General features: G+C 34.0%; 1 protein-coding gene across 3 annotated transcripts in view; it reads left to right on the top strand.

Annotated features, from left to right (window-relative positions):
• Positions 1 to 18,631, top strand: part of SWT1 (SWT1 RNA endoribonuclease homolog) — a 77,958-nt gene that overhangs the window by 14,847 nt on the left and 44,480 nt on the right. For all 3 annotated transcript variants that reach the window (XM_081026982.1, XM_081026983.1, XM_081026984.1), the window contains 6 exons: positions 3,042 to 3,101; positions 4,289 to 4,418; positions 5,360 to 5,461; positions 5,836 to 6,024; positions 9,641 to 9,734; positions 17,554 to 17,699. In XM_081026982.1, coding sequence (XP_080883108.1) covers positions 3,042 to 3,101; positions 4,289 to 4,418; positions 5,360 to 5,461; positions 5,836 to 6,024; positions 9,641 to 9,734; positions 17,554 to 17,699 — 721 coding nt within the window. The remainder of the gene's footprint in view (positions 1 to 3,041; positions 3,102 to 4,288; positions 4,419 to 5,359; positions 5,462 to 5,835; positions 6,025 to 9,640; positions 9,735 to 17,553; positions 17,700 to 18,631) is intronic.

Raw genomic sequence — 18,631 nt, 5'->3', positions numbered from 1 at the left:
TAACATTTAAACAGAACTGAAAAATGAATAGGAGTTATTTAGGCAGAAGTGAGGTGAGGTGGGATGGGAGAAGCAGGGGTGTCCCAGGCAAAGGGAACTAACTGCATGTGCAGAGATCCTGGCTGGCAAGCTTGGCACATCTATTTTGCTTCTAAATTATGGAATAAATTGGTATTTGTGGACTCATTTGAGAACTTACCTCTCTAGCTTTGTTTCTATGGCGAAATTACTTACCTTTAAGAGAATTTTTAGAACTTTGGAACTCCAGAACTTTAGAGCTTCAGAAATTCTGAAATTTAGAGACTGTGAATAACCAGGATTGGCTGAGTCTAACTGCTTTTAGGTATCAAGACTATAGATTGCAGTAGTAAGATACTTCCTATGAAAAATGGAGGGATTGTAACTAGGGAGGCCGGAAAAGCTTGAGGGAGAGTATTTTTCATTCTATGAACTTGAAAGGTTCCAAAGTGGGAAAGAAATTGCATTTGTTCTTTTTATTGCTTTCTTAAAGGAAAACAATCTTCAGTTTTCTTCCTGCGTTATAACCAGTTCTCTAGAATAAAATGGAAGAAAGGAACTTGAATTCGCCAGTCCATTCAGTGAACATCTTTGTATCATTGCTTGGTGTTCCCCTCCTGCAGTGCATTTTATCGTTACTTTTGGTCTCTGTATCAAATTACTACACAAACCAAAAGGGACATCGCATGAATATTAAGTTGTAGGGGAAGAAATTTTTGCGTGATTACTTTACAGTTATTGCAATTAAAGCTCTTTATAAACTTTTCCTTTGATAACAGCTGTATCTGATTAAAAGTCATTTAGACACAGGAGCAGCAAGCAAGTAAATATTGTTCCTGCCTTGAATATATTATCTTCCATATATTACTGACAGTAGAGAATCATTTCAATATTATGTTTGTTTTGTTTTCTCACAAATTCCTCAATAGATAATTCTTTTCCTAAAATAATGAGTGTGCTTTACAAGAAAATAATTGTATTTTCTGGATTTAGTAATCCTGTTACTTAGTAATCCTGTTATACTTTCCTGAGAGAAAATAACTTATTTTGTTTCCTATGTTTTATAGTCCTTTGCTATAGATTGCACCTTCCCCCAACATTGCAAATTAGTGTCCTAGAAATTTATAGTTTATAGGCCACTTTTATAAACAACATCCCACTTAATCCTTACAAGTTTGTGAGTAGAAATTCATCAGTTTGTTAAACATTAATTAAAAGTACCTATTATGTATGAAGTACATTTCTAGGTATTAGGGATTGAGAGCTAAAAAGATGATCTTTTTAGTAAAGAAGATTAGTAAACAAACACGGTTGCAATACAGTCAAGTAAATGTTAGAGTCCCAAGAGTTGGATTGGTGTTAGTGTAATTTTGGGGGGGGAAGTTAAGGAAGGGCTCACTAAGGTGGAGATTCTGCAGCTTAGTATTGAAGGGTGTGTAGAGGAAGGAATAGAAATGATGTCCTGCTAGTGTGCGTCATAGCACAGAGTTGTGAAATTGCATGGCAAGAGCAGACATGGGCACTTCAGTTGAGATGTGTAGAGAATCTATAGGAGAAGAAGTAGAAGAGGAAGCCAGGGTCCAGACAATGGATGATTTTGCATCCCATGAGAAAGATTTTATCTTGTATCCTGGAGATGGTACAGAACCATTGAAATGTAATCAAGGAAATGGTACAATCAGGTTTTCAGTTTAGAATCACTCCAGTAGATCAAACCATTTTTACCCTCGTTATTGATAATTCCCTTTTGTCATCCTCAGGAAAGCCTTTATCCCAATCCATGTATTTAATAAAGCGTGGTAGGGGAAGGTAAACAGTTAAATGCCCACCAAGACTTTCTTTTTTAATAGGAAGTTCTCAGAAACAATTGACATGAACTTTTCTGGATTTTCAGATGATAAGAAAATATATTGAAGTCACTGGAAGTGGCCTGTGGTCTAAGAGAGTGAAGGGTAGTAGTGACCTAAGTGAAAGAAGGAAGACTTGGAATGATAAGAGTGGCAGGAAGTTCTGATAATAATCTCTAGTTTATGTGGCACTTCTTAGTTGAAGAGAACCTTAAAGATCTAGGGAGATTTAATGTCAGGTGGAGAAGGGATTATGAAATCCAGGAATCATAGAATAGTGAAGCTCTAATGGGCCTACATGTGTGATGGATATAGTGTTATGTGAAGAGTGGTGATAGGAAATTAGGGTAGAAGCCAAATTCCCAATAAAGCAACGCTTCTTTAAAGAGGGTTTCTAATTTATACCATATATAGCTTCCTGCAAAATACATGTTATCTTGGAGAATTCTTAGATGGTTTTGTTCAGTAGTGGCTTCTGCTGAGTTCTGTTACCTGTACATTGGGTCAGGTAGGTCTCTCTGCTCAGCAAAAGTGCCAGTGAAAAATTGGACTTAGGGAGGTTTTCAATCTGCTAGAAGGCAAAGAAATAAAACACAAACCTCTGGTGCTCTATCCATGTATAATAAATACAACTTTGCATTGTTTAGCCTTTCCTCTCAGCCATATTATAATCTTCAAGTACCCCTTGTTGTTGTGTTATGTCACTTTTAGAAATGGCTCAGTGACTCTTGGATGAAACTTTCCCACCACCAAAGACCAGCTTGTTTACCTTTGCCATGGTTCTTTCTATGTTTTAGGGTGGCATCTAGTTAGAATATGAGTGTTTTTTGGAATGTATATGTGAATGAGTAAACCCTAAAGAATTTCTATCATGTTTCATGACTTAATAGAACGAGGCTATTCTTTTTAGGGGCAAATTCTCTTCTCGGGGCAGTTCCACCCCTTTGGGGGCATTTGGCGGTTGACTTAATGAAGACATTTTTGGTTGTCAAGATTGTGAGGTGTTAGTGCCACTTGTATCATAGGTGAGACCAGAGATACTGCTAAACATCCTATAATGCACAGGACAGCCCCCAACAAAGAATCATCCCACCGCAAAAGCCAGTAGTGCCAAGGTTGAACTCCACTGTAGGTATATGCTTCATTCTTAACTAATAAAATTGCTTTTCATTTCAGAGTTTTGAAGCACCAAGTTCTTCAGTGTCCCTTGAAAGTATTCAAGATACAGATCAAGAGGTTACTGATATACTTATTTACTTTCAATATTTTTAATGAAATTAAGTCAAACAGTTCCTATTTTAGTAAAAAATAATGACTTTAAAAACCTTGGTAATATTGATGTCTGTACTTAAATCAATATGGAAGTTTTTATGAAGCCACCAAAAACTAGTTGGAAAAGTATTTACATTTTCTTGGTCACCTTTTTTGCCTTTGTTTCTAATAAACTCTAATTTGTTTTGAATAAAGAGCATGGAGCCTGTGGCCTACAAGTTATGCGAATTTTGATTTAATGTTATCAGCATGCATTATGATACTAATGTTTTTTTGCCCAATTTTTCTAATCAGCAATGAGATGAAAATGTTGTTCAGTGAAAACAAGAGTGCATACATACTTTTTTTCTTTTTTTTACTTGTTGCATCATTTCCCAGCTAGAATCTCCTGATTGATCCTCATGGAATTATTGCTTAGAATTTTATGTTCCCTGGTTCTAAATTAAAATTAGATTCATAGAACACTTCATATTTTTCTATTTAGGGAAGACTTTATTAATTGCTTTTCATTACTGAGAGTGAGTTGTATTTTTCTGTCTTGTGGGTAAGTACCCCTTGACAGGAGAAAGATTTCTCACCTCTGCTCTGAAGCTAGATTATATTTCCATTTCTTTGCATCACAATACATTAGAGAACTACTTCCCTGAAGTGAGAAGGATCTTAAGATCTAGATTTCAATTTCTGATGGTTCATAAACAATCTTAGAATCTCAAGGAGTGTGCTGGTCATCATGCACTTAAAAACATATTTGGATCCTAAAGTACTTTGAAGTGAGAATAGGCATGAGAATTAACTTATTTTGAAGGTCTACTCGGTACTAGGTTCTGTGTGAGGAGCTTCAGGTTATTTCAATTAGCCCTCACAAAAATACTAAAAGGAAATAGTTAACATTCCTATTTTCTAGATGAACAAACTGAGACCCAAGGCAGTTAAATAATTTGCTTGCCTAAGGGTACAGAGGTAATAAGAGCTTTTTAAAAAACCCTGCGTATGTTTATAAATCTATATTATTTTACCAGGCTGCCACCATATTTTTGTAAATATTTTTCTTTACACAAACCATCCCAAGTGTATTAATTAAGAATTAATTGCTTTCTTATTAATCTGCAGAGTAAATCAAAATATTTTACTGCGGGTCTTTTACAATTTAGATGCAGATAGTAGAAGAGCTTCATGCTGCACGTGTGGGAAGAAGTGTGGACTTACCTGTTGTTCTGCCTTCTGGAGAGTTAACGAGTATGGAGATTGATTTGGTGGAAGATGATGTACATTCCTCTGCTGGTATACCCTATATGTATATGATAATGTTTATGACCTGTGCTTTCTTAAAAATGAATGTGCCAATTCAACTTTTATAATGTTTCGATGAAAAACGTTAAAATGTGATCATTTGAAACAAACTGTGGTGTGTTTCTTTTAGCTACAGGAATCAGGTCTAATATTTTTCTTATCGTTTGTATATATTTCACATTATCAGGCAGTTAGACATATTTTCTCTTCCTCTTTTTACCAAGGGTCAGTAACCAGAGTTATGAGTTGCTTTTTATTCCTGGTATTAATTATAACTTTTAACAGTCTCAACTATGTAAAGCACTGATCAAAAATAATGTAAATTTCTCAAAAGTAGTCATGAATTTCTTATTTATAGTAAAATTTTGATTATTCTTACCATTGGGAGAAGATAATGATAGATATTATCCAAAATCTATTAGTACACTATTTTAAATTATATTTATAAAAATAGTAGTGCCACGTTACTTTTGTATAGAACTTTTCAATTTACTGTTTTTGTGTGCACTAACTTCTGTGATCCTCACAATGACCGTAGGAAACAATGCTAGCATTATGTTTTCTTTCTTTTACATATTTTTTATTCTTTCAATTATATTTCACTTAGAGTATATTAAGATTATCTTACAATTTCTAAGTGCAGCGCTACCAGTGATACAGGACAGGGTGTGGCAACATAGTTACTACTGGGGCAAGTCAGTCGTTTATGATTTAAATAAACAATTCATAATATTCTATTGGTAGATAATTAATTATTAATTTGTTATGACTGTTCTTTCTCTTAAGAATTGGAGTTAATGCATTTTTGTTTTTGTTGTCTAAAAGATTGCCTTCTCGTAAGAATGATATCAAAGTTCTATGATATCAAAATTTCAGTTATTAAAGAAGTCTTATGAAGTGTCATGAAATCTAACTTTGCTCTTTTTCTCTAGCAAATACTGCTTCAGACAAAAAGCTTCTCATTGTCATTGACACAAATATTCTGATGAATCATCTCACGTTTGTTAGACTTTTGAAGACAACAGAAATCCCAGGTATTTATAAAACATCCTTCCTGATTCTGATTTTCTTATTTGGTTGATACTTTATGTTAGTGGGGATGTGGGGGCTTTTTCCCCACAAACACGTTTCCATTTGGATATGATAGTAAGCATATATATTAAGCTTAAGTTTAAAAAAAATAAGCCTTCATGGGTTAACCTAAGCAATCTAAACTTACTGTTCGATCTCTTACAGTATCTCCAACATTCTTTTGACACATCTGTTTTTAATTTCCATTTTTTATGTATTATTTTTTCATTGAGTTTGTGAATTCCTTACTTTATAACTTTCAGTTCTCTTACGGCAGTTCAATTTAGTAGCTCCATAGATATTTGTTGACTTCTAAGACATCTTTTTTATTTTTTAGGCTTTGACGGACTTGTGTTAATAATTCCCTGGGTTGTTGTGCAAGAACTAGATCGTATGAAGGCAGGAAAGCTACTCAGATATGCCCAGAGCAAAGCTATACTTGCGGTTCATTTCATCAATGACAGTCTCAGAAATCAAGATAGAAAGCTATGGGGTCAGTCAATACAACTTGCATCTCAAAAACTTTGTAAGTATTACTCTCTCACGATGTTTCCTGTATAAGATTTGTTTGGGTGCTGACTCATTGGAGGGGAACGGTGCAAAACTTTTAAAAAATTTATAACCATTGGAATGTGAATGGCGGAACATAGTGATGGTTTTGGGGTTGAGGGAGGTCTTTAATTTTTATTTTTCTGCTTCTCCTAGACCTTCTTACATTACGTTTACATTTCACATAGTGACCATGAAGTCCTGTATGCATAGTAATCTATAATACAGTACTTTGGATTCTTTTTTTTTTAAATACCATTGTTGAGTGATGAGGCCCGTAAGTCATCTAGGTTTCTAATCTATCACTACATGCAGTTAGCATAATGCAGAGGCAGCCATTATTTTCCTCTAGTTTGTCGGAATTTGTAATAAAGGGGTGTTTCTATAATAAAGGTCTATAGATCTTCTGATTTTTATTGTTTTTTTTTCCATGTTAGTTCCTTTTAAGTCATTTTTAAATCACTCTAGTCTTAGAACCGGAGTGTGCTCTGTCTGTTCTATATAAGTTTTTTGGAAAAAAACAAACCTGTGTGTAAATCAACACTGTTGCTTCAACAGAGTTCATACATCCATTTAGAGGATTTATTTCATTCTATAAAAATTTGTTTCTTCCCAACTTAGAATAATTAATATACGTAGACTTTACATTATTTTAAATATCGTGGATATAGTCTACTGTACTCATGTTTACCATAATATATGAAAGAATTCATCCTGAGATGAAGCTAGACGTGGTATTAATACTGAGAAGAATTTCGGCACAGCCATTTAGTCTTAAATTTTGAAGAAAAAGGGCCTCCACCATTCATTTATTCATTCCATTGACAAATATTTATTAGCTCTTAGTATATATTCCAGCAATACTTATGTATGTTAAGTAGGAACTTCATGTGATTTGTTTAAAGCTTTTAAAATAAAACTAAAAATAAATATCACTTATTAGAGTTAAGAAAATATCAAAATGTTTGAACACATTATGTTAAACACCTTAGATAGTCTTTTATTTTTTTTACTTTCATTATGCAAAATTTCAAATGCAGACATAGAATGGTATTGAATCCTTATGTACAGTCACTCATTTTCAGTAGTTGTCAGCATTTTATTCCTGGAACTCACTGGATTGCCTGCAGTAGTTTGAAAGAAATCCCAGATATAATATCATATCATTTGTACCCAGAAATACTTTGGTATTTGTTGCTAACAAATAAAGACTTTTTTTTTTTTAAACAACCACACAGTTAACAAGTTAAACCCTGATCTAAACCATCATTTCAGTAAAACCCCAGCCCTTAATAAGAGGTGGGAATTTTGCTTACTCTTAATCTTTTTTTTTAAGTTTGTTGATACTAATTATATTATTACATAATAATATTGATAATAATAGATAACACTTATATGGCCATTATTCTCCAGACCCTTTTCCAAGTACCTTACAGCTAATATCTTATTCAAACCTTATAATACTGTGGAAGATACACTTATTAGCCCCATTTTAATGTTGAGGAAATTGAGGCACAGAGGTTAAGCACTTGTCCTAGATAGAAATTCCTTCAGTAGATTGGCTTTGAAAATTATTTTAAAAGAGCTCATTTTAGAATAGATATTTTGGCCATGTTGATTATTTATAGATGCTTGTTAAGTTTCTTTGTTTTTCCATTTTTATGTGCCTTTTTGATACTTTGACTTCTTGAGTCTATGCTTCTTTCATGACTGAGGAGGAGAAATCACAGTAGTGGTCTCAAATTTCTGTGTTGTTTTACTGTGTTGTTTCAATTTCTAGGTGTCTTCCTTGAAATCTGTATTTCACTTTAATGTTTGAATGGTGTTATTTGATTTTAGTTTTGTTAATTGTAAAGTTGTAGGTATAATAATAGTTTCTGTAACTGTCTATGTCAGATGAGTCCTTTAGGTGTTCCTCTGTATCACTGTTTTCTTGTCAAACTGATCATTGAAAATGTTCTTTATGTAAAATCCAATGGACTTAATAAATTTATTTCATTGATAATATTTTATTGACATTATCTCTTGATAATGTTATTTTCTTGGTAACATTTTCTTGATAATGTCTTATCAACAGTATCTGATAATGATTTTATGATATTTCTGTGAAATACCTTTAGTCATTTTTATCATAATAAAATTACATTTTATATTCTAATGATAAACTGAAATTCTTACGAAAAAATTCAATTCAGGATCATTGAGTAAAATTAAAGCCCTTGTTTGGAGGAAGGCAAGAAAAAATGAACTTTTAATTACACTTTACATCTGTCAAGTACATTTACAGCCAACTGTAATGCTCATTTTGCATGTATTATTTTCTTTACATTATCATTGAGTATTACAACAATGCATTGTTTTTACACAAGCATTTCTTCATTTAAAAAAGAAAAATACCTCAAATTAAGTGCACGTAGTCCATGTTAAATAGCCTCAGTTGGCTATCATTTTAGCCTTGTCCTTAACTCTTTTCAAAATTTTATTTGTTTGCTATAATATTTATGATGGTGAAAAGAGAATAGAATTTGAAATCTGATTTACCTGGTTTATAACCTGACCTGGAAAAGTTAAAGGTTAGGAAACTGAGTAAATAACATGGGGAGAAACAACCTCCAGCTCAAAAACTGGTTGTGAAGATTGGCTGAGTTAGTATATTAAAGTACTTAATCACTTATGGCCTGGAATAGACTAATTCTCTTGTGTCTTCTTTGTATGAAAAGCTTATAGAGATTTATTAGAAAAATTAAATATCCCTTTCCCCTAAATGGACAAGGATTATTATTAATAGGTAATTCACAAAAGAAAGAAATACGGCTAGTCAGCCATTTGTGCACTGCAAATATTTTCCTGTCTGTTTATTGTTTTTAATAGTGTTAATTTCTTATGTATAAAAGTTTGTATGAGACTGAGTAAACAAAAACTCATAGACAAAGAACAATTTAGAGGTTACCAGAAGGTAAGGTGGGGAGGTGGTAGAAGAGGGTAAAGGGGGTCAAAATACATGGTAACAGATGGAGAATTGACTGGGTGGTGAACACACAATGCAATATATAGATGATATATTATAGAATTGTACACTTGAAACCTATATATTTTTATTAACCAGTCCTGTACATCTCTAAATGTTACTGCTTTAGAGAGTAAGGAAAAGCAGACACGTGAAAGTGGTTCTGTTGCTGGTAGAACAGTTGCTTATCACTTTACCAATCTCTTTTAAGTAGAGATAAGTTTAAGTCTGACGTAATCATAGAATTTACAAATAATCCCTAAGTGCCTGAATTGAAACCAGAATTCATAGCTTTTGGTTTCTAGTCTAGCACATAACCTACTGATCACGTTTCTTTGAATTGTTAATAGGCATATCCTATTCCATTTTAGCAGTAAACTAACTACTTCGTCAAACTCAGAACTTTATGCTATGTGTGTTCTAGATCCAGAATTTTCAAGGTATTGTTTTGCTGTCTTATTTTCCTCTTTTCATTTAAAAAGTTTTCTTTGTTTACGATGTTCTAATATGTAAGTACAGTCTAGATTATTCATATGGTACCCAGATTTCTAGTGTTTTTTGACAGTTGCTTTTGCTAAATTTGCAGATGGATTGAGTGATGAGAACAATGATGATCGAGTATTGAAATGCTGTCTTCAGTATCAGGAGTTATTCCCTTGTTCTCTTGTTATTCTGTGCACGTGAGTTTCATTGTCATTTTCTTCATCTTTTTCTTGAAAACAATAGCAAATTACACCAAAGAATTTTTTAAAAATCATACTGTGTGTACCATACCAAGCATCAAAAACATGCATACTTTTCTAAATCTGCCAGTAAACAAATTATATCTCACATTCTTTTCCTTTTTTATTGAGGCATAATTAACATATAACATTATATTAGTTTCAGGTGTAATAACCTAATGATGTTATATTTGTTTATATTATGAAATGATCACAATAGGTCTAGTTCACACATCTATCACCATGCATAGTTGCAAAAATTTTTTTGGGTGTGATGAGGATTTTTAAGATCTATTCTCGGCAATTTTCAAATATGCATTACAGTATTATTAACTGTAGTCAACCATGCTGTGCTATCTCACGTACTCATAATGCGTAAGTTGCAGAAGAATGAGATTTGAGTCTCAAGTAGATGAAGATCATTTCAATTTATGTAACATTCAGAAAACTTTCAAAAAAGCAGGGAAAACAATTTAATACCCCAATAAAATAGTTCAGAGATGTAAATCTGACATTTTGTGGTCATGAGGCAAGAAAGTTAATTAATCAATTAATCTGTGGGAAAGGGGTCTTTATGTTGTAGTCGTGTCCTGGGTGCCTGTTAAAGAGCTAGACTGCCTGGAGTGGAGTTCTTGATCTACCACTTACGAGCTTTGTGACTTTTAGTTGCTTAACTTAGTTTCCTCATGTGTAAAATAAACTTAGTTTCCTTACGTGTAACCTCATGAGGATATTGTATTCAATCAGATAATATATACGAAGGACTTAGTGTCCGGTACATAGTATGATATAAGTACCATGTTTTTCCTCCTCTTCTTCCTTCCTTTCCTCCATTCCCAACTAATATTTTCATAACTGAAATCTAAAGGTGAAACTACCATAATGCTAAGCGAGATTATATTTATCATGTGTGAGAAAAGGCTCTGAAGGAACCAAGAAGAGCAGTTTTAATTTGCAATTTTAGTCTGAATTTTAATCACTGCAAGGCGGAATTTTTACAGTTTCATGATCATGCCTAAATTCTCTGTGGGATGGAGTGATTATAAAAATGAATGGATGTAAGACTTTTCCTGTAAAGGAGCTTGGTCAATTATCATTTTAGCAGTTTTCAAAGATATTGTTATTCTTTTTGGTATTAAAGGAAACATCGACAATTTCTATCTCTAGGTTTTAAGTTGGGTTTTGCTCTATAACATATCTTGGAGTTTGTTGAAGGATGAAATAGAATTAGTAATATGCTAATAGAATTAGTAATCATTTTGAATTTAAGATAAGCCAAATTTGAGGAATGAATGTTACGTAATTGTTATTTTTTTAGTTCAATTTAGAATAAAAATTAAATTGGTAAGCCTTGATCAATTGTTTATTATTTCTGCAGTCAACTGTTTTGCAATTAACAGATGTAAAATTTTTTAGTGAAATGAGAATTTTTAGTCACACCTTATTTTTAATTCTGGCATTATCATTTTCTAGGTAAGTAGTTATTTTTTATTTTTTTTCCTAAAGAGGGCGATAATCATGACTACCGTGTGAGTCACACTTAACTACTGTGAGGCTACATTGATATTACCTAAATGGATGATGATGATATTAACTGGTAATTATAATAATAGGCAAACCTAGAACACTGTACACTTTACATCATTTTAAGTGCTTTACCTACGTTAACAGTCAAAAGTATGGGCCAGCAACCCCCAGTTAATATCTCCAGTCCATATCTCTCTTCTAAACTCTTGTATGCTCATCTACTTATTTGATATTTATACTTGGACATCTCGGACATCTGAAATGCCCATCTCCAAAACTGAACTCTTGAACATTCCTTCTAAATGATTCTCTGTCTGAACAAAAAGTGCCACCTTCCACTCATTTGCTAAAGCTAGAAACCTCAGAGTCATTTTTGATAACCGGCCTTTCGTTTCCCTCAGTGTATATCTAGTCAATTAGTGGATACTGTGTAGTCTTCTTATTTTTTTTTCTTTTTATCATTCCTGCTACCATTCTATGTCAAGCCATGTTTTTTCCCCCATTTTCCATCCTTTCCTACTCTAAGACTACTGTGCTCTCTATTTCCACACTTGCTCTCCTTCATTTTTTCTTCAGAAAGTTGTAATGCTTTTTTTATGTTTTATTTTTTATTTTTAAAAAGTTTCATTATGGAGAATTTCAGCAATACTCAGAGTGAAGAAGAGTTAATAAACTGCTAGTACCCAGCTACAACAATTATCAAAATTCTGCTATTTTTCTGTTATCTGTACCTCCGTCCAATCCCTTCCTCCTATATTTTATAAAGTTCTTTGTGTTTTGAGGGAAAATGTACATATACTGAAAAGAGCACATCTTAACTATACAGTGCTGACAGTGGATACACTGGTGTAACTCACTTCTTTCTTGATATAAAGAACATTGTTAAGCCACAAATACTCTCGTGTTCCTTTGTGTTTTCTTTAGTTTCTTAAGATGGAAACTTAGATAATTTATTTGAGACTGCTATAAATTTCCCTTTAAGCACTGCTTTAATTGCATCCCACAAATTTTGATATGCTGTATTTTTATTTTCATTCAGTTCAATGTTCTTTATAATTTCCCTGTGACCTCCTTTTTGATCCGTAGGTTATTTAGATGTTTGTTCCTTAATTCCAAACATTTGCATATTTTTTCAGTTATCTTTTTGTTACTTGATTCGTGAAGTTTAATTCTGTTACGACTTAAGAACATAGTTTATATGATTTTTATTTTTATTTGTTAGTTTGTTTTGTGGACAAGAATATGGTCTACTTGGTGAATGTTTTATGTGCACTTAAAAAGAATGTATGTTCTGCTCTTGTGAATGGAGTATTCTATACATTTCAATTAGGTTAAGTTGGTTGATAGTACTGTTCAGGTCTTCTGTAACCTTACTGATTTCCTGTCTGCTTATTCTGTGTTACTGAGAGAGGAATATTGAAATGTCTGCTACAAGTATGGATTTGTCTATTTCTTTCAGTTCTTTTTGTTTTACTTTAGGTAGTTGGAAGTTCTACAGCAAGAAGCACACACATTTAGGATTGTTTAGGATTGTCTTATTGGAGAATTAGCCCGTCTCTTGTTATATAATGTCTCTGTCTCTGATAATGTTCCTGGTTCTGAAGTCTTTTTGTTAAGTATTAATATTATTTTGCCAGTTTTGTTTTGGATAGTAGTTATATGGTATATCTTTTTCTATCCATTTACTTTTAACCTGTGTCTTTATGTTAAGGAAGTATGTTGTGGGTAACAATATCATTGACTATATCCCCCACACATCCCCGTGACTCTTTTGTAACTACCAATTTGTACTTGTTAATCCCTTCACCTTTCTCACCCAGCCCCCGAGCCTCCTTCCCATCTGGTAACCATCAGTTTGTTCTCTATTTCCATGAGTCTGTTTCTGTTTTATTTGTCAATTTATTTTCTTCTTTAGAGTCTACATATAAGTGAGATCATATGGTATTGGTCTTTCTCAATCTGACTTATTTCACGTGGCATAATACCCTCTAGGTCCATCCATGTTTTCGCAGATGGTAAGATTTCATTCTTTTTTATGGCAGAATAATAGTCCATTGTATAAATATACCACAATTTCTTTATTCAGTCATCTGTTGATGGGCATTTAGGTTGTTTGAATATCTTGGCTATTGTACATAGTGCTGCAGTGAACATAGGGGTGCATACAAGTGTATCTTTTCAAATTAGTGTTTGGATTTCTTCGGATAAATACCCAGGAGTGGAACTGCTGGGTCATAAGATAGTTCTATTTTTAATTTTTTGAGGAATCTCCATACTCTTTTCCGTAGGGGTTGCACCAATTTGCAGTCCCACCCGCAGTGCATAAATGTTCCCTTTTCTCCACATCCTCGCCAACACTTCTTGTTTGTTGATTTTTTGATAATGACCATTCTGACAGGTGTGAGATGATATCTTATTGTGGTTTTTGCATTTCTCTGATGATTAGTGACATTGAGCATCTTTTCATAGGTCTGTTAGTCACCTGTGTGTCCTCTTTGGAGAAATGTCTATTCAGGTCCTCTGCCCATTTATTTAATTGGATTGTTTAGTAATTTTTGTTGTTGAGTTGTATGGGTTTTTAATAGATATTGGATATTAACCCTTTATCAGATACGTCGTTGGTGAATATCTTCTCCCATTCAGTAGGATATCTTTTCATTTTGTTGATGGTTTTCTTTGCTGTGCAGAAACTATTTAGTTTAATGTAGTCCCATTTTTTTCTTGCCCGAGGAAATATATCAGTAAAAATATTACTAAGGGTAACGTCTGACACATTGCTATCTATGTTTTCTTCTAGGAGTTTCATGGTTTCGAGTCTTACATTTAAGTCTTTAATCCATTTTGAGTTTATTCTTGTATATGGATAAGAAGGTGATGCAGTTTCATATTTTTTTTTGCACCTGTCTGTCCAATTTTCCCAGCACTTTGTGTGGAATAAACTGTCTTTACCCCAGTGTATATTCTTGCTTCTTTTGTCTTAGATTAAATTACCATATAGACATGGATTTATTTCTGGGTACTCTGTTCTATACCATTGATTTATATGTCTGTTTTAATACCAATACCATGTTGTTTTGATTACTATTGGCCATGTAGGATAGTTTGGTATCAGGTAGTGTGATACCTCCAGCTTTGTTCTTTCTCAAGATTGCTGTGGCTATTCGGGGTCTTTTAGGGTTCCATGTAAATTTTAGGATTATTTGTTTTAGTTCTGTGAAAAATGCCATTGGTATTTTGATAGGGATTGCATTGAATCTGTAGGTTGCTTTGGGTAGTATGGACATTTTAACTATATTCTTCCTATTCATGAGCATGGTATATGTTTCCACTTATTTGTATCTTCTTTAATTTCTCCCTTCAATGTCTTATAATTTTCTGAGTATAGGTCTTTTACTTCCTTGGTTAAATTTATTCCTAGGCATTTTATTTTATTTTTTGATGCAACTGTAAATGGGATTGTTTTCTTTTCTTTTCTTTTTTTTTAAAGATTTTATTGGGGAAGGGGAACAGGACTTTATTGGGGAACAGTGTGTACTTCCAGGACTTTTTTCCAAGTCAAGTTGTTGTCCTTTCAATCTTAGTTGTGGAGGGTGTTGTTCAGCTTCAAGTTGTCCTTTCAGTCTTAGTTGTGGAGGGTGCAACTCAGCTCCAGGTTCAGTTGCTGTTGCTAGTTGTAGGGGGCGCAACCCACCATCCCTTGCGGGAGTCGAGGAATCGAACTGGCAACCTTGTGGTTGAGTGGACGCACTCCAACCAACTGAGCCATCCGGGAACTCAGCGGCAGCTCAGCTCAAGGTGCTGTGTTCAATTTTAGTTGCAGAGGGCAGAGCCCACCATCCCTTGCAGGAGTCAAACTGACAACCTTGTGGTTGAGAGGATGCGCTCCAACCAACTGAGCCATCCAAGAGGCAGCTCAGCTCCAGGTGCCGTGTTCAATCTTAGTTGCAGAAGGCGGAGCCCACCATCCCTTGTGGGACTTGAGAAATTGAACTGACAACCTTGTGGTTGAGAGCCCACTGGCCCATGTGGGAATCGAACCGGCAGCCTTCGGAGTTAGGAGCATGGAGCTCTAACCGCCTGAGCCACCAGGCCAGCCCCTGGGATTGTTTTCTTAATTTCTATTTCTGATAGCTCTTTATTGGTGTATAAAAATGCAACTGATTTCTGAATATTAATTTTGTATCCTGCTACTTTACTAAATTCATTTATTTTCTAATAGTTTTTTGGTAGAATTTCCTGGTATTTTAAAGATATCTCTTCATTTTCTTGTAGCTTGTATGGTTTCTGATGAGAAGTCTGCTGTAAATGTTATCTTTGTTCCTCTGTATGTAGTGTGCCTTTTTCCCCCCTCATTGCTTTCAAGATTTGTCATTTGTTTCTTTAGCTGTTTGTTTTAGCAGTTTTTGACAGATACGCCCCATTGTTTATGTGTGTGTTGCAGGGAGTGAATTATCCTGCTTGTTGTTCTCTGGGCTTCTTGGAGCTATGGTTTGGTGTCTGTCTTTAGTTTTGGAAAATTCTTAGCCATTATTTTTTCAGATGTTTCTTCTGCCTGGTTCCATTTTCTCCTTCTGGTATTATAGAATTACATTGTAGTAGCCAGCCTCTGAGATGACCCCAATGATCCCTGCCCCTAGCATTGGTGCCCTCATGTCGTCCCCTTGTACACCGTACCAGGGTTGGTTGTCAATGTGACAAATAGCATGCATCGGAAGTGATGGTATGTCATTTCTAAGATTAAGTTATAAAAGACTAAAACTTCCTTCTTGGGCACTCTCTTGCGTCCTCCTCTCTCTTGGATCGCTTGTTCTAGGGAAGCAAACTGCCATGCTGTGAGAAGCCCTATGGAGAAGCCCACATGGTGAGAAACTAAAGCCTCCAGCCAAAAACCAGTGAGGGGCTAAGGCCAGCTAATGACCACATGGATGAGTGCCAATTAAACCTTGAGTTGGGCATAACCATAGGCAACAGCGTGGTCCAATCTTGTGAGAGACCCTGAACCAGATCCATCCCGTCCAGCTGTTCCCAGATTCCTGACTCTTATTGTCCCACAGCTCTTGGACTTTTTCTTTAACCTTCTTTTTTTGTTTGTTTCAGTCTGGGTAATATCTTTTGACCTGTCTTCAAGTGTTTTATTGTGGATTTTTTCCCCTCCCCCATGTCTAGTCTAGTGAGGAGCCTGTTGAAAGCATTCTTGATTTTTATTACTGTTTTTTTTATTTCTAGCATTTCCAGCTTATGTTTTTTTTTATTTGTGCTGATACTGCCCATCTGATTTTGCATACTATTCACCTTTTCCATTAGAGCCTTCAAACATATTAAAATTCCCTATCAGATAGCTTCAAGCTCTGTGTCATAGGTGAGTCTGGTTCTGTCAATTGCTTTGTCTCTTGGCAGTGTGTTGTTTTTTCTGGGCAGAATTTATATGCATATTTTAGGGCTCACCTTCTCTGTGGTTTCCTCCCTTCTTCAGTTTCCCTCTTAACTTTCTACCTGCTCTGGCCAGCTCTGAACATTGTCTTCTGACATTTCAAGCCATTAAGGCTGTGGCTTTCTGTGTGAAGACATTGATGAAGTGGGGAACGCCCTTAGGCAAAAAGATAGAAACCTATAGCTCTCCCCAGTTTCTGGTCTTGAGGGTAGACTCCCCTCCAGCTTCTGCCTACATTTTATTGCTCTCTGGTGCCTTCAAATAGCTTGTCCAGATCTTTTAATTCTCATATGTGGGAGGGTTAATCTGACCAAACTGCTTATCCATTAACAAAAGCTGGAAGCCTGCTAGACTCCAGAACAATTTCACAAACACTGATCTGATAATGTGACTTCCCCATTGAAACCCTTACTTGTTTTTCCACTTATTAATGACCTTGCCTTTTTCTGTAGCCACATAAACTGGTCTCATGCACTGTACTCTAATCATACTGACTTCTTTCTGCAAACAGCAAACTCACACCATTTGTCTTATGCTCACTTTGAGTAAGTTTGTAATTGCCTGCCCTGTATAAATGATTTCTCTTACTATGACTACGTATCTATTTATTTCTCTTTGGATGTTATTCTCAAAAGCTCATGTAATGTGACTCTATTATGTGTTAATACCTTTATCTTCTCTATTTAAAAAAAAAAGTTCTCTTTTGTTCATATATATGCTGAAAATCCCAAATCTCTGATTAGAACCCATGTGTTTTTAGTTGTCATGTGATTTATCTTATCAAAAATAAAATATTTTTTCCTCCTAACCCAACCTTAGGGATGATAAAAATTTAAGAAACAAAGGCCTAATAAGTGGTGTGAAGTCACTCAGTAAAGAAGAATTGAGTGCAGAGTTCTTAAACTTATCTCTGAACACAGATGTATGTCATCAGCCTTGTATATCTAAGCAACAATTGAAAGCAGGTAGTATTCTTACTACAAATAATTAGAAATATCTTATTTTATATACTAAGATTATGGATAGCAATTGGAATTAATAGCAGATTTTCATCTTGAACATTTAAAATAACATTGTTTGAAATATTTGCTCGCATGTAAATGGTAGAAATAAATGAAAATTATAATGGTAATTCAAAAGAAAACATAATTAATAGTATTGCTTTCTACATACACTCTTACAAATTAATTTGAATTTTTGTTTGTACGCTCACATTTTTACATAGTGGCTACAGGAAATATTCATTTGAAATGGAGATAAATTTTTAGTTTCATTTTAAAATTATTTTCAGATTCATAACTTTCTATTAATTCTATAAAAGCCCAATCATAGGAAAACTTGACTCTAGTAGTAGTTTTTTTTTGTTAATTTTAAACTAGTAGTTAAGAAAGTTAAAGGCTTTTTTTCACCAAAATAATCTTTTTTTCACCAGAATAATCTGTTCTATAGCTTGATTTGATGAAATAGTATATTAAATCTGACAAAATTTAAAAACACATACTACGTTTTCCCTTTGTGGGGAAAATAATTATTGAAGTCTCTAGTATTGTATGTACTTTTATGTATAACTGAAAAAATTCATATATACACATGTTACTTATTTGACATTTTGGTAATAAAATTTCTTTAGTCATACTATTCAAAATGGCATTTAGAAGGAATAACAGGATATTCTAATATGGGTTTTAGGGTTAACACGCTTTCAGTTTAACCATTATATTACTGTCATTTTAAATCCTTAGTTTGTTTTTGTACAGATAAGCCATTTAATATTTTGAATTTTGCCGTAAAGAAATTATAGTCGGTTTTCAGGTTTATCAAAATAGTAATGTTGATTAAATAATATCAGTCAAAATAATAAAAAACTCATTTTAAAGGGGGAGGGATAAAAGTAGTT

The sequence above is a fragment of the Rhinolophus hipposideros genome, assembly GCF_964194185.1.
Source record: "Rhinolophus hipposideros genome assembly, chromosome: 19".
Taxonomy (NCBI): domain Eukaryota; kingdom Metazoa; phylum Chordata; class Mammalia; order Chiroptera; family Rhinolophidae; genus Rhinolophus; species Rhinolophus hipposideros.
The sequence above is the reverse complement of the archived record's forward strand: the minus strand, read 5'-3'. Positions and strand labels throughout refer to the sequence as shown.